This window comes from Plutella xylostella, chromosome 21, assembly GCF_932276165.1.
Source record: "Plutella xylostella chromosome 21, ilPluXylo3.1, whole genome shotgun sequence".
In the NCBI taxonomy this organism is placed as follows: Eukaryota; Metazoa; Arthropoda; class Insecta; order Lepidoptera; family Plutellidae; genus Plutella; species Plutella xylostella.
In genome coordinates this window covers 2,583,575-2,608,864 of record NC_064001.1, presented here as the reverse complement: position 1 = coordinate 2,608,864, position 25,290 = coordinate 2,583,575, and the positions used below count along the sequence as shown (strand labels likewise).

Below are 25,290 nucleotides of genomic sequence, written 5' to 3'. Positions count from 1 at the left end.
TGTATGTAAGGAAATAATATAAAAAACCCGTAGGTACTTATGGCATAACGTGCAAAACAAACAAATCAATATTACCAATACGGATTTATTAATCTTAGTAGGCTTTTAGATACAATCATAGGATACGGATACCTACATAGATTTATCAATATATAAATTATAATAATAGTATTTAATCATCACCGATAGCACCACTAAACACTAGGTTGATAGCTGCATTTACGTCACCTGTAAACAATAAAACAGTGTTAAAAAATGTATGCAAATGTACTAAAATATATTGTCCGTTATATGGAATGTCTTCGAATGACCCTGAGTTAATTTAAATATGACCTTAGAAAATAATCATAAATTACATTAATTAGTATACTGGCTGCACAATCATAGCTGTTTTGATAATTAATGTTACTGAAATAGGCAAGAACAGTGACCAAACTGGTAATGACTCAAAATTACTTTATTGATCTACTTCCATGATCATAAAGTAAAAATTAGCATAGAATGCGGAACGTTAAAATTTTATATGACTTCCTATAAAATTGCTACGAAGTACGATTTGACTTTGCGACACGATAATTTCGCAATGGCATGGCTAGCAATCAAAAGAGTGCTCGGCCGAGGATACTGTCTTGGCCACTCTACTCGGTAGGTGTAATTTATTTATTTATTTTACTTTATTAGGAAAACTTACAGCTAAATCAGTACAATTAGACAACAAAAAGCCAATTAATAGTTTTCACAGATATACAAAAGGATACATAACAAAAGTCTGTAAGAACATTAAACACTAAAACACACGTACACTGGCTATACTAGTTATAATAGTTTACCTTTTAACTTAACACATAAAATTATAAATAAAGACATAAATTATTGACTAATAGTAATAATCAGGGTTATAAGGATCTACCAGTCTCACTATCCGTAACCATTCCAACTGCAACTCATCATGACCCATCACGTCCCCACTGCTATAGCACTGGTCTCCTTCCAATGAAGGAAGGGTTTAGGCCATGGGGACGTGATGGGTGGCGAGAAAGCATCCTCGGCCGAGCACTAATTTCATTGGCCGAGGATAGGTACTGTCGCGCCAATCTACTCGGTAGGTGTAATGAGGGTGTAACTCACCGGAGCATATCAGCAGTGCGCGCACATTGAGAGCGTCGTCCAACAGACCCATCTCGTGCATGTGTTGCAGCTGCTCGAAGTAGCCCTCGGCCGTGGCGGACGGACTCTGCGATGATGACGCTGGGAAGGAAAACATTGTTAATAATTTCATTGTTGTCCTATTGCACCTATTAAAACATTATCATCAGCCTGTAATCATCTACTGCTGGACACACAGGATAACAGTCCGTAGATAAACGCCACTATTTGGTGATTCACAATAAACACGGCTATATCACTGGTGGATCGTGCATAAACACGTTTATCTAAGTCGATATAGATGTCGTGCCTAGATGAAATGGACAGCTATTGTTCTATTCCTGCCAACTCTTTCAATTTCAACGTATTAAATCTGCAGATACGATCAAACGTCAGAAATGAATAGAGAAACCAGTTTGCCGATAGCATTGCACTATCTATGGATTCACTTTCGTTTCGTTATATCAAAACGTATTGGCATACCTGCCCCTACAGTATAAGACGGTTTTATTACTTCTATCTAATCTACCAGACCACCGCGAAGTATCATACCTGCAATAACTACCTCTTCAGTATAACTACCAGGTAACTATCTCATTACAGTGTGCTCATCACGAACATTGACTTTAGTCGATAGTAATTCGATAGCCCCTCCTCCCTATTTTATTCTATTAACTGGAATTTGTATGCGTTTTTTTCGTTTCTAACGTCCTACAGGGCCGCTGATCAAGATGTCATACAAACGTCTATCGAATTACGCTATCGACTTGAGTCGACACTGTATAGCGATATCTACCACCTTGAAGCACCATCATCATCATACCTGCAGTGCTCTGCTCCATGGGCGTGCCGGCGGCGGGGCGCGCGCTGCGGGTGATGGCCTCGGAGATGGCCTCGCTGAACATCTCCGGCGTGATGGTCTGACGAGCTGACGACGGTGACGGGGAGGCGGCTAGATGGTGATGTGATAGGTTAGGTATTAATGACATTAGATATTTACAGGTAACAATGAAATATGGATAAGTAGGTAGATATTGTTTTGAGTTATTTTTCTTATGAACAGGGAAAGAATGATTATAATCAGCATTGATTGCTCCAGTAGGTAAGGAGTTAAAATAGGGTCAACTAGTAGAAAACTAAGACAGCTATCTAATGGTTATTAGGTACCTATATAAATGTTATTTTACTTTCTGTGTACACTTCAATGTTATCTACTAACTATGATTTCGTAAGGTGATATTGTACCTAAAGTTTTTTCAAAGTGGTAAGTAACCAATCCTTGGTTGGCGACTGGTATAATTAATGTGTGCATCAATATTTAATTACATAACAATAACAAACTTGATTTAATAACAGCAAGAGTAATTAAGTTATCTAACTGGCACGTGTTTAAATGATTTATCTTACTTTTATCATACGCTGATGAGTGTTTAATAGTTGTTATACAGTCTGATGATAAGTAATTATAGTTTATTGACATTCACTATTAACTGTAATGTGGTCAGCCGATTGTTACTATGTAATTATTAATAAATTACACTTTAGGAAAAGAAAGAAAAAACTAAACTAACATAATTATGTACACTTAACTATTATACACTTGCGAGCAATGAAAAAGTTCTACCCCACAAAAGGCCGACATCATTTAGTTACGTTTTAAGTTGCTTATTCTTCAATACTGCAGACGGCGAAATTGAGCTGGCCTTTCAGTTTAGGCGTAATTTGGTGCTATGTCCTTTTCATTGCTCGTTCAGCTTATTTATGAAGCATTCAAAACACACTGAAACACGACATACTCAATATTTTATTACCAGCATATACATTTCTGTACAGCTCATGCTGAGTCAAAAACATTTTGCTGGCACAATACACACCACAATTATATAAAAAAAAGTGCATAACATCAGTATATACAGTGTATACTCACTAGAGGAGGCGGCGGCGGCGGTGGACCGGCCCTCCCCCGCGGCCTGCAGCAGGCGCAGCAGACTGTCCTGCGCCGCGCCGCGCCCGCCGCTGGTTGAGGATACCGCTTCTGTTGCCGCCTGGGTGTACAGACAGACAGGTGTACATTTATTTATTTATATAGATTATTATATACATTTTTATTGCACACATAAAACAAATCTTGCACAAAAGTTTTTGGAAACATAGGTACAAAGGCGGACTTATTGCCAAAAAGCAATGTCTACTAGCCATAGTTTACATATAGATAGGTACATATTTATTTATTTTTCACTTCTTTTACCTGTATTAAGTATATGTTACGGATTACGGGTAATGTTAGGTGTGAACTGCTGCTCCCAGTTATCATACCTCTCATTAGCCGTAACAGCGACGTTAGGAAGCAGTAGGTATTACAGAATTACAGTTACAGACGTACATTTGCAAATTATGTGTAGGTATTGTAAAGACAGTTTGCTCTAGATAGTGGGTAATTCTTATCACATCAATCACACCAGCACACACCTACTCTGAAGCAGACGCTCATTCATAATATTTACTTCACACTTATCTATACAATTACTATGATTACGCTGGATGAGATGACAGCAAAATGCATTATTTATTTACATATTCAATATTTTACAAATGCATCGTACCCATACCAACTTATTTATAAAGAGGTAGCCTGTACATTATGACGGTAAACATCATCACATTCATCACCAACCATAAATTACTGCTTGACATAAACCTCCTCCATGTATAATTGTATATTATGATTACATAAAGTGGAGACCACGAACAGACATACGCAGGGTGGGGCGCTGCTGGACCGACGACCTTAGTCTAGTCGAGTATTGTGGCACTCCTTGGGAGAGGCCTACATTCATCAGTGGATGATTATTGTGTATCATGCTTACGACTTTAATGGTTTAAACTTACTGTTATGTCTGTTGTGTTAACTACTGGTGTTCCTTATATAAATAAATAAATTATTGGTTGATTATGATGATGTATCTCCTGTTACCTGCAGTGCAGCAGCTAGTTGCTCCTGCGTGATGGTGCTCCTCTCCCCGTCCTCCGCGTCCTCGTCGTCAGCGTCCTCATCCTCCGATAGCGCCTCTAGTGAGTATGCAAAGCCTGATGTAGGCGCTGGAATTGTTTTATAAAGAGTTGTGAAAAATAGTTCCATGTATAATGCATCTAAAAAATACTCAGTAATTCTTAAAGTTGTTAGATTTGAGAAAACCATATTGTAATACCTATAGAAGAAATCCATTCCATACACAATTAGAATCTGTAAGAACTATCTAGCCTTCTTGATATTGTTAATGTGGCAAAAGCAAATTTGTATATATAGACAAATCTTTAAACATAAATCCAGAGGCTAACATACCAGGTTCACTAGTAGAGGCAGCATTACTGGACCTCGACCGGACCAGTCTGGTCAAATGCCTCAAGGCAGCCGGCAGGTCAGGTCTAGCTTCCGCCCCTCGCCTCATAGTATGTACGCTGGCCCCCAGTGCAGCTAACAACTCCACCTCGTGGAGAATGGACAGAGTGGTGCAGTCTTCACCGAGTGATGGCACTGCCTCTATTATCTCTGACATTGTTGAGTCATCATTCAGCATCTGTGGTGGATTGATTTAATAATATTAAATGTAAGTAGAGTCCAACAATGCCAACTTAGTTACAGCTAAAAGACATTAACTGGTGACCTTTAATCAAAGATGAAGAACATCTGTGTCGAAGTTAACTAAGAATAATAATTATTTCCGTCTAAACTTTTTCTAGTGTTGGCTCTTGTTTCTGATAGTAGTCTATCTTATAAAACCCACCAATATAATCCAAACATCATCATACTCCACCTACCTGCATGGCTCTAGTCCAGCCGGGTGCATTAGGTGTGCACCCAAAGGTCCTCATAGCAGTCACAATCTGCTGCAGCTCAGCATCAGTATATGTCTTGGGTTCCGTCGGCACCGGCTGTGTCTTCTTCTTCACAACATGGACCATCTCCCCGCTCTTCACTCCACTGTCTTGCAGTGTTGCTGCGTCCTTCAGTATCTTGCCATGGTGGATTAGCTCTGAAATTGAGTAATATTGGCATAAACGAACATGATATTTTAGCTACATTGTATAGGGCAAGGGTGAGCGTGACAATGTTAACTTTTATGTACATATAGATATACATTTATTGATTTCAATTACAGTTACATACCTAATGACGAAGATGGTAGGCTGCTCTTCTTTTCAGCTTCAGCCCTCAGAGATTCTACTGTACTGTCTAAAGTGAGGTTGTCGATCTTATGGCGTTCGATTGGGCCAGGCTTCACTTTGATGCCCAAAAATATGCAAGTCTGTCCATCCATGTTTATTCAAATGTATGGCCACAAATAATAAATCGCGAAGTCCCAAACAATATTACAAAACACAAACACTCAATTTAACGAAAATATCGAAATATGCTTGTCATCAGATCAGTCACTCAAAATCAGCTGGATTGGCTCACAGACACATAAATTTTGTTATCACTGGCTAGACCGATTATTCTGAGCCTGGCTGCAATCGGTCAAGTATTATTTTCTGCTAATATGGCTGCATGTTGAAGAAAAAAACACTCTATTTGCCACTGAGTATAAAATAAATTCCAACCTAAATCCCAACACAATGAGCGCGCTGCCGCGGCCGTTATAATAGTAAATATAATGCGGGTCAGTCACTGGACTAAACACTTCGCCAGTTTCAATCGGGCATGCACGACAGTTGACAGCACGTTGCGTTGACATATTCTATATTGTCTGTGACTGTTTGTTGTGTTGTTGGCTTCTTGGTGTTTGCCGTGTTGTGTTGTGATATTTTGGGCTTAAACTTTTCCAAATTATAGCTTTCCTACCTATTTGTATTGATGTCCTAATAACAAACACAAATAACTTCATCATAACAGAAATGCCTCCGAGAATTATACTACTTTTTAGTGGTAAAAGAAAAAGTGGGAAAGATTATTTAACCGATAATTTAAAGAAGCTGTAAGTGTTTTAGATGAATTCTATTATTATTTACTGATCCCCGCATCAACTGGAAAATCCATAGCGACCCAAACTGTATGTTATTCATTATTACTTTGGCAATTAACAATATTTTGAAATTCATAACTAATAAATAGTAAAAACCTAGTCTTGATTCATATTTTTGGAAATCATTCTACAGGATTCCTCAACTTTGGCATATTGTAAGTTATAATTTATTTGTTTATTGCAATTTTTTTCAGATTGAGCGATAGATGTGAAGTAATAAAAATATCTCAACCAATAAAGAGCCACTGGGCCAAGGAGAAGAACTTGAATCTCAACGAGCTGCTGAGCGACGGAGAGTACAAGGAGCTGTACCGTATTGAGATGATCAAGTGGAGCGACGAGATGAGAGACCAAGATTATGGGTGCTTTTGTAGAGTTGCCTGTCAAAATGGTAATGTATTCTTATTCATAGATAATTTATGATAACTGTGGAGCATTACAAACACTAGTTCTATTTTTTACATTAAAATATTCAAAAAGATGGATTGACTAAGAACAGATTGGAAAAACTTTTTTGCCAACACAATACAATTCAGTAGCCCTTATAGCATACCCAAAATAGTTAAAGTAATTTTAAAACATAATGTTAATAAAGTTGTGGTTAGGTATTAAAAGTATATTCATTCAGACAAACATAACACTGTATGCTGACCCAAAATATCCCCTAACTTACATGCAACATTCCATACAATCTTTAGAGACCCTCATAACATCTCTTTCCAATATCCATATCAACATATATTACAATTAAAGCCTGTTATACTTATTTACATCTTTACCCACAGCTGCAGACAAACCCATATGGATAGTAAGTGATATAAGAAGAAAAACAGACATCTTATGGTTCAAGGAAAACTATGGAGACCTTATAAGAAGCATCAGGATATCTGCAGACCTAGAGACAAGAAAGAAAAGAGGTTTTCAATTCACATCAGGAGTGGATGATGTTACTTCTGAATGTGACTTGGATGACTATACTGACTGGGATCTGGTTATTAATAATGGTAAAGGAAGACAGCAGTTAGAAGAGCAGTTAGGGAGTATATTAGGACTATTGTCTCATTTATGATAGTATAATACAGTGTTTTTCAACCTGTGGGTCGCGACCCCCTGGGGGGTCGCGAAGCTTCTGTAGGGGGGTCGCCAAAGGGCAAAAAAACTGGGAACTTTAGTAAAAAAAGAATAAAGACCATTAGTATTAATTTATTAATAAAGACTCTTACTTTAAAAATACTTTTACTTAAATTTTTCTTAAATGCAAAGGCTGATCTTGTTTTTTATTAATTAAATTATCTCATCATGGGTCTGTTTTAGTACAATAGACCACATCTACACAGTAAGGCAGATTACACAGAAGACCAAAGAGTATAATCACCTTTGTATCTAGCCTTTGTGGACTATGAAAACGCCTTCAACTCCATCGAGACATGGGCAATTTTGGAAGCGTTGCAGAGATTTCAAATCGACTGGCGCTAAGCGCTATATAGAGGAATTGACGAGTCTGTACGATGCCGCTGGACAATGGAAATGGCAAATGTATAAATGTCGAGTACATGTCACACCTCTCTGCTTCGCGGACGACATCGTTATTATGGCAGAATCTCTGCAGGAACTCAGCTGGATGATGGGAGTGGCCTAAATGCAGCTTCCCAATGGTATAAATTTGGACAAGACGAAAGTCTTGTACAATGCTCACATCGAACTGGAGCCGGTGATCGTTGGTGAGGCAACAATCGAAGTTGTGCAAGAATATGTCTACCTCGGGCAGACTATTCGGCTAGGCAGAAGCAACTTCGACAAGGAGGCTGCAAGGCGCATCCAACTGGGTTAATTGGCCTGCATTCGGAAAACTTCGTCACCACATATTCTCCTTGGCCATCCCTCAGAGCCTGAAGACCAAATATTTCAACCAGTGCGTCCTGGCAGTGACGACGTATGGTGCAGAGACGTGGGCATTGACGGTATGATTAGACCACCGATTTAAAGTCTCGCTCAGCGTGCTATGGAGAGAGCTATGCTTGGGGTTTCTCTGATAAATCGTATCAGAAATGAGGTTTTCCGTCAGTCAGAGGATTAAGATTACTTCCTTCCTGCCTGGTTCAAAGACGACGACCACAAGTATTTATTTTTTTGTAAAGCCAGGTATTGGGTCTTTTTATTTTCAATTCATCCTTGAAAACTTTTATTCAAGATACCTATTTAAATGCTCAAAAAAGTCAAAAAGAAATTTGATAAAGAAATTCCGGGTCGCAATAGCATTAGTCGTACGTTCCTATGTACATGGCCACACTTATCCGAGTATAATAATGTGATATGTATGTTAAATCCGATAAGTATGTACTACTTCGAATCCTAATTATGGAGACCATAAATACGTCGTATGGAATAAATATTGGGAATACTGTAACATACACATACATACATGATAAAAAACCGAAAGGGTCAAGGGGGTCGCGAAATATTTTTTTATACCAGGGGGGTCGCGTCATGAAAAAGGTTGAAAAACACTGGTATAATAGATTAATATAATAAATAAAAAAGTATGTTTTTGGAAATTTATTGAAATCCTAACCATTACAGATTCAAGAATCTGAGTATTAATATAAATATTATGCATTTATTTTAAAAGTACATAATTATGACTATGTATATTTTGAATTGAGTGAAATAGTGTCTTGAATGAGTGAGTGTTTTATACAAGTATAAATAGACTTAGTATAATGTTGACGCTCCTTATTTACCAAATGAGTTAGCCCCTTCTCCCATTACGCGACTCTCAAGCGACGAACCCATGATCGCCTATAAAAACGGGCCTTCGACGCGTCGTTGACTCGTGAAATGCGACCAAGGGTTGAGTCGCGTAGTGGGAGAAGGGGCTTTAGGGCTCCTACACATAAACACGATACGACGTCGCGTCGTAAAAACGTGTCGTTTACACTTGCATCTGTTTAATGGGAGAGTGCGAGAGAGTGGCATGACGCCACGTCATAATTATCGTGTTTATGTGTGGGAACCCAACCTTATGTTGTATCACAGTAATAGAAAACATTGTGACAAAAAGGGGATTTGTATTTTTATTTATTCCATGTATTGTATATCTCTGATTGTATCGTTTTAAACGCAATTTAGATGTAAGTACTTAGATAAAATTATTTATTTTCTACCGAATGGTATTTTAGTTTATTACATGTAAGAACTAACTAGATGTATGGTTGGTTTATTATATTATGGTTTTGTATATTTATTTGAATTTATGAATTATATGAAGTATAAATCGTAATCCACTCTGTTTTTCACTTAATATCTCCCTCAACATTCGATATTATCATTAAGCTGGGTACTGACCAACGTTACGAGGTGTAATGTAACATGTTACACAGCGAGCATTCATGCAGTCAGTAGGTACGTAGTAATACGAGGAAATTAGTGCTAGTGAGCAACGATGCGCTTTTAGAACACAGCGTTGCTTAACAAGCTCGATGGGAATGTTACATTACAGTCCGTAACGTTGGTCAGTACTCTTTATAAGTACTTGCATTAATAGCATAGCTACTCGTGGCGTGACCGATTTAAAACGAGCGCTGCCTTTTTACCATAGTCTGGTTGGCGCATTCTTAGTCCCAAACTTAAACGGCGGCGGAATATACCTACGTGATAGCTGTATAGCTTTTCTGAGTACACTTAGGTAAACACCTACACATACACACGTTACTTATACATATGTACCTACTACTTATGTATGGTAAGTACCTATACTGTAACTGTTACTGTAAGCCCGGTGACACCCACATCTCAAATTATGACAACTGCTAACTACATACAGTATACATAATTGTTGTGTAAGTTATATTTCGATTCAGAGCCCCGCGCAACACTGCGACTAACTTCACGGGAGATGTCCTCAATCCCCATCGTCAATGAGCTTAATTTCATTGAAGGTTTCCGCTGAAGGAATTCGGTCCGAACCTACCACAGTATCAGCCGAACTGTCGCCGCGCGCGCCCGCTAGGTGGCGACTGTGGGCTGTAGCTCACTATTAACCACTCAAAGTTCCTTGAAGTTATCGAACTCCCGCCTGAGACGACAGACTGCCTTTATGTGGCTCTACTTCGGTACCGACCAACCTAAATATACTTAATATAAGTAGTTAGGAGTGACGTGAGCCGGTGAAGATACTTAGACGTAGGGTTCCCACGTCAACCAGAAAACGAAACATAGGACAATCGCAGAAGGAACATCGTGTGTGATCGGCTGCTGGATATATCTGAAGCGTTAAAGCGGGGTGTCCCTGGAGTAAACAAGTCGGTGAGTAATTTGGGTCAAGACAGGTTGTCAACATTGGGGCTCCGCAGTGGGCCCGGCCGGCCGGGCGGGCGCCGCGGGCCGAGTGCGGGCGCGGAGTGCGCGCGTCGCGCTCGATACGGCGGCGGCGGCGGCGGGCGCGGTTGCATAACGCGACGGCACTCCGCGCGAGCCCGCCCGAGCGCACGCCGCGCCCCTCGCGCGCCGCGCTCTTTACGTAACGCGCGACCCCGCGCGCCACGCGCCCCGCGCCTCCCGCCCGCTGCGAGCGACAAGGTTTGAAGTGCATCCTCTGTGCTTTGTGCTAGGCGGCGGCTCCGCAGCGCCTGAATAATTGACGCTCGGCGCGGGCGACGTCGCGTGACCGCCGCCGCGACGCCGCACGCCGACCCACCGCCAAGGACCCACACTTACTATTGTTTTCGTATCGATTTCACACTCGCTCCCACCTCGTTTGTCATAGTGCAGTAGTCCCGGCCGCTGCCCGGCGCTGGCCTGCCCGCAACAAAGAGGTTAGAGGCTCCACGGCAACAACAACGGAGGTTAGGTCAGCCCCGGGCCGTACGTTACGTAAAAGGGCCTATTTCATGCCCCATTCACAGGATAACATAACCTCTTCCGTTACATTAGTTAAATACACTCCCATATGCTTCTCGAATGCTATAAATGTTAGATTCTAGAACTAGACTGTATATTTTTTCAATATGTTTCATTTCTGTGTAGTTAGAGCGAGCTTACCTTACTTTACACCTTTAAAACGATAAACATGTTACGCTACATACCCCTACATAATATTAGGTAACATGTAGCATTAGGTAAGCACATAAACATGTCTGGTGTTCACCTTTAGGGAGAACTTAATAAAATTGTAACGCATCATTCAAGGGCGAACGTCGGCTACGACAGTGCTACGCGCAAAGCTCGTAGCGCTACGGGCTACGAGCTACGGCTACGGGTTTCGTAGCAAATAAAAGGGTTCTTATTCAATTTTGCTTTTTAAGTTGACATAAAACTAATTATATTCATATAGGTATTATTAAATCACATAATATTATCCAAATACATTATAATGAACGCAACTAAATCTAATAAGAACATAATATTTACCAACTATTCTTTAAAATCACAACTCAACACAGTCTTTGTTTTAACGAGTTATAAAACTTTAACGTATACTTTGTCCGCGTACACAGGTTTCAGACGCCCTTTCTTTCCTTTTAACTGCAGCCTCTACGACATTGTAATAAGACCCACAATCCACAATCAGCATAGACGGTTTACCTACTATGTTCTATCTAGTCTTAGTCTTATTTATCCTTGAAATTTCTAAGAGAAACCTTCATTAACTTAACTACAACTTTTGCCCCGGGGGTTGATAAGTTATTATTTAAGTTTCTAGCTATTGTGCATTGTACTTAGTTTAAGTGCGACTTGTACAGTCAACAAATTAGATAAGTATTCAACCATAGATTAAACAGCCTAGATTCTAACTGTATTAAAAGAAAAAGTACTGTTTTGGCCCGTCACAGGCGTAAGATGAACGAGTTGAAGATATGTTTAATATACCAATGTTCTAATCATTTTTTTAAATTAAACTTCTTAGTTACTATAATAATACTTCATGCAATAGTAGGTGGGTGTTAAAAGAAATAGTTTCGTATTTCTTATAACTTTACTTAAAATTGTCTTTGTGTAAATAAAACGACTAAGGGTCTGTTTCACAATGTCTGGTTAGTGGCTACCTGACGGGTAAAATACATGCTGTCACTCTCTGTTATTATTTTTTAGACAGTGACAGCATGTATTTTATCCGACAGGTAGCGACTAACCAGACATTGTGAAACAGGGGCTTAGAATAGAATCAATATGAATCATGACTGATTGCATAACGACCAGTGATATAATGGCTTCCACGGAAACGCAAACAGCTTATTGGGTTGGGCAAATTGAATATTTCAGTAGACTCAAAAGAATGGAACTCTTCAAGGCCAAAAAATTCTCAATACATACCATAAGTATAATAGTACGTATACCTTCTAAGATCATACATAAAATAACCAAACCAACGTTGAAAACTCCCGATTTCTAAACCGAAAGTCGTATAAATTTTGAAAAGCTAAGCTGATTTTGATAAAATATAGCTAAGAACATTCGGGGTAACATTACCTACGACTTTAAAAAAACAAAATGAAAATTCGTTCAGCCGTTTGGGAGCTATGCTACCTTAGATAGACAAACATGCACAGATACATAGACACGTTAAACTTATAACTCCCCTCTATTTCCGTCGGGGGTTAATAATACAAGAACACAATCGGAATGTCTAGATATCGTTTTCATTTGTTGCATTACGGTTTAGTTTCACATTGCAAGTGAGTATTATGTACCTACCTATTTATAGGTACTTTTGAAGTTTCGGGAAAGGTGAAAACATGCTGAGATGATGTACCTAATTCTGACTGCTCTATAAATACAACTATTTTAAAGATAGGTAGGTAGGTGCCATACTTAAATAAAATGTATATGTACAGACAAATACTAAAAGCATACTGCGTACGTTATTAGAAAAAATTGCCCAGTAGACATAGTTTTTCGGAATAAATTAGGTAGGTAGGTACAACTAATTTGATAAATTGATGTAAAAACGCGGTCGCGTGGTGATGTGTGAACAAAACCAGTTATTATTGGTATCTAGGTCAAAACCGCCATTAGTAGTGGCATTAGTTAAATCCACTAGTTAGTACAATTGCGTTGGTAGAAAGTAGGTACCTAGTTCAATGTGTGTTGGTTTCTATATGTGTATCGCAGTAGGTTGTAAACAACGACCTACGCAATTTTATAAATGTTTTTGTATTAAACGAGTAGATCCAACTTACTATATATCACGACGTTGCTACTTTTATTATATTATCTGTGGGGATGTTGGTACCACCTGGCTTTCTCGCATGGAACCTTTGTTAATATTTTCTTAAGGTCTTTGGGTTGATTACTAAATCTATATCCTCACGATATTTTCCGATAACGTTCGATCGAATCTCACGAATGAAAGTCGATACCTTATCCGTAAGGCCACCACGGCTCTCAGAAATATATGAAATTTACCACTACTTCTACAGAATGGATTTTTATCAGTAGGTTATCGTTGTCAGGCTTACAAATGTGGCCCATAATTTCAATTATAAAACGGTAGATCACCATAACAGAGTAAAATAACACACGCTTTATAATAGCTCACTGAGCATTGAGCCTCTTGAATGAAGGTCGAAACGAATCAAATTAATTAATCAGCCCGCGAGCAGAGGTGCTGAAGACGGAGCGTCCGAAGGAATTTCAATTCACTTTTATATCTTCCACAATTAACGCCCATTCAACCGGTATTTGTGTACTAATCGACTTGAGATGGAAGACGGTTTTACTATCCGTCATTCTGTTTTATAATCTAAGTATATTCATTTAGATAGTTAGGAGGTTGGAAGAAATAAATCGCAAGACACTTTTCAAATGGAGGTCTTGCATTACCTATGTATCTATTTATGTATTTGTGTAGATATATCAGCTGCCCGATACCCATATTGCAGGCTCTGCATAGCTTGGGGTCGGATGGCCGTGTGTGATATGTCCCCACATACATCTATAAACTAGGCACTGAATATACTGAAATAAATTTAATATACTTACCTACGTATTGAAACGTTTCCTATTCACGTAAAGTAGAAAGAACTTAAATACAAAAGAAAAAAAGTACACAAGTACCTACCTGAGCAGTTTACGTTGTTTAGACAACAACAAAGAGTTAATTCCATTAGTTTTACGAGTTTTGTCTACATGTGTACATACAACTACACTGGAGTCGCTTAATTCATTTTCATGTTAGTAAAATGCTATGTTTTCATGTAAGTTGTGCTCACGGAGGGTTGAATATATTCCGTTGCATCTAGAATGTGCAGTATCTAGTTATAGCTAGATCTAGACTATGTAGTATCTAGATATAGATCTGGCTAATCTATTCCGGTGCACTGAACTGTGTGGTGAGCCTTCGCGTCGGCGGCTTCGATTATGTTCAAAGATATTCAGATGATAATAATCAGGGGCTACATTGTATTACAGATTGGTTATAGAACCTTAAAAAGATCCTTAAGTCCTTTGTAAACCCTACTGATGAGAACAATTGCCTTAAAAACTGATGTTTTGGCAAACGTATATTTTTTCAATGAAATGAAATGAAAAACTATGTTACGATAAACTTACGATGTACGTATTGGGAAGCCAATTAAGTATTCGGGAAATTATGTTTTGGGAAAACGGGTAGCCCGAAAGATTATACGTCGTTAATCGATTGTTGTTAAACCGTTAGAGTCCCATCTCCGATACGATTAAATAATTAGAGCATTACGAAATGGAATGAAATGCATTCAATTCACCACAATTTATATAATTTTCCTAGAAAACCCAGGGGCGGAATATTACGTACGCTATACATTATATTATAGGGTACTACCGCTTATGATTGCTTGATTAGTGATCGATATTGCGGTACGGGTAGATAATTGAAGCTTATTGCAGTAGATGACAATACCAAGGCTTGGTTTATAGTTGTAGGGTACTACACCTGTAACAAATATCGAGTACTTACCTAACATATTAAATATACATTAAAAAAAATGTTGTTTTTCTGGGAAGTAAATCGAAGGCTTTCTTATGTAAACTTTTTTCCAACGATGTTCCTTTTTTCATTCATTTAAGTTGGGTCGCAAGCATGTTGCAAAATAATTTTACGCTATTTGGGATGTCTCGCCTTCTCACAGAAAATCATAACATGATTACAAACTAAATATTTATGACAACGGAGAGCTTAAATTAAAAAAAGTGGAACTCCTAAAGTTGAACTGACGCTATTTTAGCCTAAAGGTAACCACTTACATAGATACATACAAAGTGGATCCAGGGCTCGACCTGACGCCCCCAACACATAAGCATACATTTCAAATATATTTATAGGCACACATGCACAAATATACTCTATGCTTTATATATTCGTAACCACAAGACAGAGAGGGAACGGAAGCAAAGCTTTATATTAATTATGTTGGATCGCAATTACATATCTTGCAAGACCAACGTTATAGTAAACTAGTATAAGTATGATGTAATTATAAAATAATGAAAAGAATCTGAAGATAATTAGTATCAGCTAATCTTTTTTCTTAATGTTGGCTGGAAGAAACTGCTTTTTGACAATAAACCGGATGTGTAAACATCATCTGTTTAACTAGTGTTTAAAACAATGACGAAGGAAAAAGAGGACATGGCATATCCATGAAAAAAACGCGCTTACCTAAATTTGGTGCCAACCAAAATGGCCACTTGCCGTAGTGCTGCGCAACATTAACAACTATATCTACATCTACCCATGATAAAGGTATTATGCAAGTTTTCCCAGTACACACAGGCACAATTTCACATAAAAAACACAAAATTTTCTTGAAAAATGTAAACAAACAAATATTTTTGACAGCTGAAGTACCTTGTGTTTGGATGTCAATCAACATGGCGACCGGTCGCAATGTTGTAATTTTAGGCAAAGACAAAACTACTGTTGTCCTTTTTTACTTACGATAACACCAATAAGTTAAAAAGAGACGACGATGTTATTTTAAGTACCGATTTTTATGCCAGGTCCTCTCTTTTTTCCTTCGTCATTGGTTTAAAACCAAATTTGACAGATTTTGTAGGCGTTTGACATCGCTACACATATGTTAGGTAGTTACTTTTTGTGGTAAGGCACATTTTACTCTGTTATGTTTACATATTACAAAGTAGCTGTGGTATAAAGCGTTTATACATATGAATATGGTAAAAAGGTACCTGTATATTTATGATGCTAGTGTTGTCATCGTAAGAAAACCACTTATTAGCACAAAGTTCCACGCTGTGGTTAGATCAGTTATACATATGTATGTCTGATATTATATGAAAAGGCCGTGCTCCCTGCTTTATATCAAGCTTTACTTCTGTACCCTGTCTGTTCACTGTCGTAACGTGGCGGGCGACGGGCGTGCATCCATTTACATATGTAACTTTCAGCTTTCACTGAAATTGCTTTCAGGCTCCTTCACTGAGGACACTTCACGAGCTTTCTGTACTTTTACATATTTATGTAGTTACTTAATTAATGCTCGCGGGTTCGACGGGAGTTGCGTAGTAGTTGAAAAGCTGTCATGGCCTTTAAATTAAAGGGTAATAACGGTTACGATTCGAATTCCGGCCGAAGCAATCAGATACATATTTAATGAAGTATTATTGTATTAAGATTAATTCAAGATTATGTTTGTGTTTAATAATTATAAAAATTAAATAAAGGGGTTTTATAGTCCTTTTTTATGAGAAGCACGTGTTGTCTTTTGTTTCAAAACATTAATTAAAACAGGGCAAGGGACGTTTTGAACTAGCTGGGCTGAAATATGACTAGAAGGCAAAGCGCTTACACGTGCGGTGTAAATTTATGCATCATGATAGTAACTCTTATTATAAGTACATTTATTAAAAACAAGTCATATTTATTTTAAGTAACACTTTATGAAGATGTTTCGTAGCATTATAAAATATACGACTATGGTATTAAAATATGTTATGTCTTATCGCATAGCTTCTTAAGTTTTACTCCATATTGGATCGTATCCCCGCAGTAAAAGTTTGTTTCATGTAAATGCGTTTTATTGTTTTTCGTAGCAAGTGCTACGAGAGCTCGTAGCAGTAAGTCGTAGCCGCGTAGCCGCCGCCTCGGCTGCGTAATGCCGAAATGCGTAATGTTCCGCAGTGCCTCTCGGGCCCGATTCACGTCGCACATATCGATCTCTAAGTTTTATTGTATGGATGGATTAGATCACTAATGTTTTAATACATATTTTGATCTGCAACTTCACAAAATCATTATTATTCAAGGAACTAAATGGATGAGAATGACCTCCTTAATACATATTAGCCACACGCGTTAAGTAACCCCTAAAACACAGCTTGATACACAGCAGTATGGATTTATACAAACTGACATTATTGGCCGCTTGCCATCTCCAGTTACCTCATTGTTTCGCTGACCCGCCGCGAGCGTGGCGTCCGCAGACGCAGTAAGTTCGACACGGTTGTGGATATCGTGCGTCTGCGAATCAGGGTAGCCGTCGTCCTTGAGTTATCCCTCCCCCCTAGAGGCCGGGCCGCGTGTTTTGAAACTATACAAGGCCAGAACGCAGAGGTTGGGACTGCTCGCGTATATTTTCAAATTAAAATGGTGCCATGATTTACTTTAAAGTATACAAGGCCATTACGCACTAATCGCGTATATTTTCAAGTAAGTTGGGCCAAAATTATGGCTTGAAAATATACTGCAGCAGTTACCACTGCGTACTAATCGTGTATATTTTCAAGCGCCAAGCGGCAATGCGAGCACTTGAAACTATACGTGATTAGTTACCAGGTAGCCCTTTTGAATTGTTGCTCTCTCTTTCTTACATGCGAAATAGTAATAAGTCTATTGCTTTCTAAACATTGCATCATCATTCCGCACTTGGCATTAATTTCGTAACGTGTTTTTTGTTTACACCGTAAGTTAAAAAGTAAATTGATATTAAACTGTAGAACTGTTGTTAATAGTAAAAATTATCTCATAAGAGGGTGTAGAACAATTCATAAAAGACAATTACGGTGAATTCAAACTTGATGAAAAATATGTCTATTTAAAAAAAGATTTAAAGATTTTTTTATTTCACCAAAAACATACGTAGGTTCAAAGTATATTGAGCACTGTTTTCCGAACTAGATATAAATCTGTATTTCAGAAGACAGTTCTCTTCCAGATTAGGGCCTTACTGGTAAATAAACAAAAATAGAAAACAAAATCAAATAATAATTTAAATTAATTTCTTGGATATTGATGACTGCCATGATACCACCTCAGATCACTCACCAGTTATACTTACCATGAGCACAACTATAATCAGTAGACCCAGAAATCCCTATCTTTATAATAATCGCACTGATTGGGATTATTTCCAACAATACCTAAATAAAAATCTGGATCTTAAAATTCCACTGAAGACTGATGATGATATTGAAAATGCCACTATATTATTAACAAAGTGCATACAAAATGCTGCCAGAGCCAGTACACCAAATGACCCCAAACCCATGAAAACAATTAATAATCTGCCCATACATGTGAAACAAAAAGTATTGGAGAAACGTCGATTGCGAAGAGTGTGGCACTGTAGTCGGCATCCTGACGATAAAAGAGCTTTCAATAAAGCAGCAGCTGAGCTTAAGAAAGTTCTTATAGATGCAGAAAATGAAACTTTGAACCTGTACCTACAAAACCTAACACCTACTGATCCAGCAAAAAAAGAGTATTCTCTGTGGAAAGCTGTCAAATCGCGCGATAAACCACAGCAAGCACAACATCCACTCAAAACACAAGATGGAACATGGGCGAAAACAGACGAAGAAAAGGCAGAAGCTTATGGACAGTTTTTAAGAGATGTATTTACACCTAATGACCTAGGAACAGACAGTGTAGATAACGAAGTACATGAATACCTATTAAGCGACCTACAACTTAGTCTTCCACTTCGATGTTGCACACCTGCAGAGACTCGACGTGTGATACATGACCTGGAAATGAAAAAAGCACCAGGATTCGACCTGATAACTGCTGAAATATTGCGAAACCTGCCAAAGAAAGCCATTATGTATATGACAGCATTAATTAACGCAGTACTTAGAACAGGCTACTACCCCAACATCTGGAAAGTCTCCCAAATAGTTATGGTTCTAAAACCAGGGAAACCACCGCATTTGACTTCATCATACAGACCGATTAGCCTACTCCCAGTATTATCGAAATTACTGGAGAAAGTCATATCTACACGACTCAATGAGTGTATCAGTGAAAATTCTAGCATACCAGAACATCAATTTGGCTTCCGTAGAAACCATGCTACTATTGAGCAAGTTCATAGAGTATGTGAACACATAAGAAATGCTCTTGAAAACAAGAAGTACTGCTCCGGGGTGTTTCTTGATGTACAGCAGGCATTCGACAAAGTTTGGCATAGTGGGCTTCTATATAAGATGAAGAGAATATTACCTCACAATTTATATTCAATTCTAAAATCGTATCTTGAAGATCGCATCTTTTATGTGAAGCTGAATGATGCTTACTCATGCTTCTATGATATCAAAGCTGGAGTACCGCAGGGCTCAATACTAGGACCATCACTCTACCTATTATATACAGCTGATGTCCCAGAATCAGAAAGTGTCATGACAGCCACCTTCGCAGATGATACCGCGGTTTTAACCTCCAACGAGGACCGGGTAGAGGCTTCGAAAACACTACAGACACATCTAGACAAAGTCCACACTTGGATGAATGAATGGCGAATCAAAGCTAGTGCATTGAAATCAAGTCATATTACCTTCACTCTGCGAAAACAAGACTGCCCTGCAGTAAATCTCGGTGGAGAACTACTGCCACATTGTAATGTAGTGAAATACCTTGGCTTCCACTTAGACCGTAAACAGACCTGGAAGACTCACATCCAACAGAAACGAGACCAACTAAACTATAAATACAAATCTCTGGAGTGGCTCCTGGGCAGGAAATCTCGACTATCTGTGGAAAACAAGACCTTAATCTATAAATGTGTTTTGAAACCAGTATGGACATACGGCATTGAACTGTGGGGAACAGCCAAAACATCTAACACAGAAATACTACAAAGGTTCCAAAATAGTGTGCTCAAAGCTATAGTAAACGCCCCATGGTTCTCAAGAATGGAAGATATCCACGAATACTTAGGTCTTAACACAGTTAAGGAGGAAATCAATATGAAAACGAAAAGATACAAGGACAGGATTACCCACCATCAAAACAAGCTTGCCCAAATGCTTAGCGATCCACCTAAGACCAGACGCCTGAAGAGGCTGCACACATGGGATAACCTATAAAAAGGGGAAGCAAATAACAAAGGGTGCCTGACAGTGGGAGGGCTACCTTACCAAGCCAAACTCTCTCAACACAACTGCTCATAGTACACGTACTGATCGCATGTTTGCAAAATCATAAAAAAAAAAAAAAAAAAAAAAAAAAATTTTATAACCAGTGCGTGGGTGTCTGTGCGTGCGCGCGTGTGTGTGTATGTGCGCGTGTGTGTGTGTGTGTGTGTGTGTGTCCTACCTACCTCCATACCTACTACACTCACGAGCAATGAATAAGTCCAAGTAGCAAAAAGTCAACACCAAATGACCCTATTTTTTTTAAACCATTAAATTTAAAATTTGATCAAAATTTACTATTTTAGTTGGTTATAATAATATTTTGATGCGCTGTTAAATGCACTTTAATATTGCCGACGGCGTCATTAAGCTAGTCTTATCCGTTCAGGAGTGTAGTAGGTATATCTCTTAATTCATTTAAATAATAAGATATTAGTACGTATGCTTACTTGCAAGTATGATTGCTATAAATATCAATTTATCAATCAAATTAGAGCTTGTTCATCTTCATTTATTATAATTTTATAGGTATGACAGGCAGAACAAGTCAATTGTAGTCATTTACATTTACCGAAATAGTTAAGTAAATTAGAATCAGCATGTAGGTATAAATTATATGCGACAAGTACGCCAATCAAGCAATATGCGTAATAGCAATGTATATTTTCAAGTACGATTCAGTAAATCCCAACTTGAAAGTATACGCGATTAGTACGCACAAATCGTGTATATTTTCAAGTAAAATATTTATTTTTTTCACTTGAAACTATACAGTGCTAGTACACTATGGGTGCGTTCTGGCCTTGTATAGTTTCAAAACACGCGGCCGGGCCCCGCCTCACCCCCGCGGTCGCCCTTCGACTTTCCCTGTGTTTTCCGCCAACATTCATGCGACTAATTGTGTGTTTTCTTTATTATCGCTCTTGCCTCGAACAGCTTATTTGTAGTGACTTCATTATACCTAGAAGGAGTATTTGCATAATATGTTTTAGTTAATAAGTTTTATAGGTTACTGCGGGCAGCGCTGGTATGTACTTATTTTTTCCTCAACTATTAATATTATCTGTATCAAATTAATTATACAAATACATATAGTTCAGATTTCTACCAACATACCTTTACGGTCGCTAAGAAGTAGGTAGGTACAGTACAGGCCAAGATAACATTCCAAGACTAAAATTATGTTGATAAAATAGAAAATTTTACTGATCAAATTAGTTTAAAGCTTTCGACTAAATTTCACGGAATAACAAAAAAAAAAAAACTAAACACTTTAGCCTCACATTAGTTGATGTGGTAGGTAGTGGAGGTGCCACCGCGTTGCGTGTCTCACTGGCCTTCGTACTGCTACTAGGTATTTAATATTAACGTAACTAAATCCTTTATGGCCGGCCACCGTTTGAATGTCCTACTTGTTCACTTTATGTGCAACATGGCAGCTCTAGCCGGCGTGGCAACGTCGCAATATTAGGAATAAAGCATAATAATAACATAGATATTGGACTAACTAACAAAATATTAGTGACCACACACAAATATACAGGGTGTTGCAAAAAGGGTATACTAAGCCGAAACCTACATGTGCAGCATGGTATATCTAAGCCTGAAACTGAAATCAGAATTTGAAAATTCGCGAAAAAAATTTTTAATTTTCCATAGAAACTTTGTTGGTCACGTGACTTTTTACTATGGAAAATAAAAAAAAAAATCGCGAATTTCCAACTTCTGATTTCAGTTTCGGGCTTAGATATACCATGCTGCACATGTAGGTTTCGGCTTAGTATACCAATTTTGCAACACCCTGTATATTTTAAAGAAAAGAAAGAATTGGAAATTGTTTATATTTTCAGTTTAAAAAAAAACAATGAAGTTCCGAATATAACATTCTTCAGAAAGCCTACCCAGAAACAGAAAAATAGTAGTTTCTGACCTACAATACTCGTGTACATATTTATAAAAGTAGTAATTTTATATACTGAGAAAAATAACAATTTCTTCAGTTTCCTTGGCCAGAACCCAGATTCCCATGTGATATAACGGAATTTCATTACGAGACTCCCGAAACAGGGCAATGCAATAACTGTCTTATTCAAGAACATCCGGACTCAATTGAATATTTTCTTGAAACCCACACCAACGATACATATTAAATGAGGCTGACTCGGCATATTTAAAGACTCTTTAAAGTAAAATTAAATTAAATTGCTTACATCTTTCCAAGAAAATGTAATAATTGTAAATAAATATTAAAAGCGCAAAATATAATAAATTATCCAAGTACTTACAAAAATTCAACAATAAACGTCTTATTATCAATTGTGTAATTGTTTAAAACCAAGTCTAGCTCAAGATTGTGTTTGTCACCGACGCGATAAGAAAGAAGAAGTTCTCCAAAGTATTAGGTAGTATAGATCTATTTTAGGTTATTAAAAATAACCATTTTGTATAGATGAATCAGAATAATATCCATATATCCCGTGGTAAAGCTATGTAGCAGCGCGACCCCGAACCCAACGCTGCCAAAAGCAAAACTCCATTGTATTATGTTAACGACATCATAAAAGGCATTTCATCATTCAAATGCCAAGAAAAATATACAGATACGTATTCTTTACTACAATTAATCAATTAATCTCGACACAGTTTATTTGTTTTGTTCCAGTTCTCGGAAACTTTGCTAATAAACATTTACGCTAACGAATATCTAGTAAGTAACTAAGAAATTGTAGTGTTAGGTACAAAGCTTATATTTCTACTATGTAGGTATACTATTCGGTCGTATTTGAATTATTATTTATGATTTTTAACCAACTTCAAAAAAAGGAGGAGGTTCTCAATTCGACGGGATCTTTTTTTATGTGTGTTCACCGATTACTCCGCCGTTTATGGACCGATTTTGAAAATTCTTTTTTTGATGTATTGGGTTGAGTTCCCAGGTGGACCCATTTTTTTATTTTCGTATTCGTTTATCTAAGATCATAATAAAATTTTGTAAATACACTTCCAGTTTCCAGTTAATGAAGCAAATTGGTATAAATTTTATATTAATTATGAACAATGAATTTAATTCCAATTAATAATTTTCAATGAGAATGCTTCAGAAGATCCATCTCAATTAAGATATCGGCGCGGCTATTCACTCGTTTAATGACTTCACTTTCAACTCAAACCATTTCTGGTTAAAATCTTCATAATATATACTACGAACTACCTCTAGCTACAATCATTGGTCTTCTAGGCTTTAGACTATACTCAGAATAATCTGATCTTCAATAAAACCTAGTATTTATTAACAAAATACAGGATGTTGCAAAAATGGTATACCAAGCCGAAAGAGAGTGAATCTTAACAATTTTAGTACTCATAAGTTGCTCATAATAACCGAGTGTATTTATGTATATGTATATTATGCAACACCAGTAAAAGTGAGCTACTTACTCCTTCTGAGTTTAATTTAACGTGATAGGTATTATATCAAAGTATTTCTGACATACTTAGGTGGTAACTGCGTAAAATCCTCCAATACATATTGGTACAGCCCAAGATCAGTATTTGAATTTGATTTGAATCCACGGTTTTTCAAATGATTCGATACGTCAACGAAGACGTAACGCTCACAGATATATTATATGACTGGATGCCACAAATGGTTATGGTAACGCTGAAAAAAATGTATGCCCACCATAATCATTTACTATTCTATTCTTGTCTATTCTGTTCTATTCTATGCCCACCATAATTCCTCACTAATTTCCCTACAAACCTATGACAAAGAAGTACAGTAGGTTTAGTTCCTGCGTCGTATCCGTGCCGACCAGTGCAGTGATCCGCAGAGGCAAGCCCGCACATGCGCAGTGCGCGCGCCGCGCCACAGACTACACAACACACGGGCAAGCAGGACGTCTAGACAAACTCTGTGAACTTGTGACCACAGGGGAAAGAAACACTACGTGTGAATAAAAAACGTTTGTGAAATGGTGCACGATTCGGATTTGGATAATTGTGGGTTCAAGTGGACTTTTAAAGCGCTGCAGAATTGTGTATGTATTTTGAATGTTTTGTGAGCTTCTGTGTCTTTTTTAAGGTTAAACCATAGATTAGTCTATGGTTAAACTGTAGTTAGGGTTTGGCCGTGGTGTGGTCCTTAATTTGAAGGAGTTTCTGAAATAAGTTTTTAATGTCTGTAATAAGTTTTTAGCTCTATCTACCATTTGATAATCAAACGCAGTCATTTTAACACCCTGTATTATATGAAACCTGTTCTTTGTAAAAAAACATTTATGCCCGCACGCCTTTATTTTTGAGGTAGCGTGAAGGGCATTCTTATTCAATATTGGATTAGCTTGCTCATAAAACTCATAATTCATTACAGCTATCCTTCATTTGCATTTCACTATTACCGCATTTGTACACACCTAGAACACAAGTTTGTCGGGACACTAGAGGTGTCACTATCGTTAAGTTAGTGCTCAGCTTTAACAAAAGACGATTGTTCATGATCTCTTCATATTTGTCGTCACTTGAATGAAAACAACTATTTCAGACAAGTATCTAAACTTGATGTCTCGAAAGTGCCTAGTAACGAATCTTTCAATATGTATACTACTGGTACTACAGGACTTCAAGGTTCTATCCTCTACCATATACAATATTTAAAAGAGTAAAATCTTGATGGCACAATAGTTAACATAATTATTTATTCAGCGCGAGACCATTATAAGTTTATTTTATTACTAAAGAAATTCGTAATTCCACCGAACTCAAAAGGGAT

The 25,290-nt window shown here is 37.8% G+C and overlaps 3 protein-coding genes across 54 annotated transcripts in view; 2 read left to right on the top strand and 1 right to left on the bottom strand.

Moving 5' to 3' along the window:
* Positions 1–69: 69 nt before the first annotated feature.
* LOC119693223 (ubiquitin-like protein 7) lies at positions 70–5,587 on the bottom strand. Of its 2 annotated transcripts, XM_038116053.2 has the most exons (8): positions 5,315–5,582; positions 4,966–5,180; positions 4,490–4,724; positions 4,121–4,245; positions 3,074–3,191; positions 1,970–2,098; positions 1,129–1,248; positions 70–228 (listed from the first exon to the last, which is right to left on the bottom strand). In XM_038116053.2, the coding sequence occupies exons 1-8, from the start codon at positions 5,463–5,465 to the stop codon at positions 173–175; spliced, it is 1,149 nt and encodes a 382-aa protein (XP_037971981.2). In that variant the 5' UTR covers positions 5,466–5,582; the 3' UTR covers positions 70–172. The 2 variants fall into 2 exon arrangements, with proteins under 2 accessions (XP_037971981.2, XP_037971982.2); XM_038116054.2 differs by lacking the exon at positions 1,970–2,098 and having other exon boundaries at positions 5,315–5,587.
* A 313-nt stretch (positions 5,588–5,900) lies between these two features.
* On the top strand, positions 5,901–9,450 carry LOC119693238 (probable phosphomevalonate kinase). 2 transcript variants are annotated; one of them, XM_048628725.1, is made up of 4 exons: positions 5,901–6,122; positions 6,365–6,561; positions 6,956–7,241; positions 8,681–9,450. In XM_048628725.1, the coding sequence occupies exons 1-3, from the start codon at positions 6,043–6,045 to the stop codon at positions 7,237–7,239; spliced, it is 561 nt and encodes a 186-aa protein (XP_048484682.1). In that variant the 5' UTR covers positions 5,901–6,042; the 3' UTR covers positions 7,240–7,241; positions 8,681–9,450. The 2 variants fall into 2 exon arrangements, with proteins under 2 accessions (XP_048484682.1, XP_037972019.2); XM_038116091.2 differs by lacking the exon at positions 8,681–9,450 and having other exon boundaries at positions 6,956–7,362.
* A 714-nt stretch (positions 9,451–10,164) lies between these two features.
* Positions 10,165–25,290, top strand: part of LOC105393902 (sodium channel protein para) — a 79,412-nt gene continuing 64,286 nt past the window's right edge. For 8 of the 50 annotated variants that reach the window (XM_038115864.2, XM_038115869.2, XM_038115845.2 and 5 more), the window contains exon 1: positions 24,232–24,559. The gene's annotated coding sequence lies outside the window, so the exon portion shown is untranslated. Of the gene's footprint in view, positions 10,476–10,637; positions 10,749–24,224; positions 24,560–25,290 lie in introns of those variants that run through there. The other 42 variants (XM_048628698.1, XM_038115860.2, XM_038115853.2 and 39 more) reach the window with 17 other exon arrangements.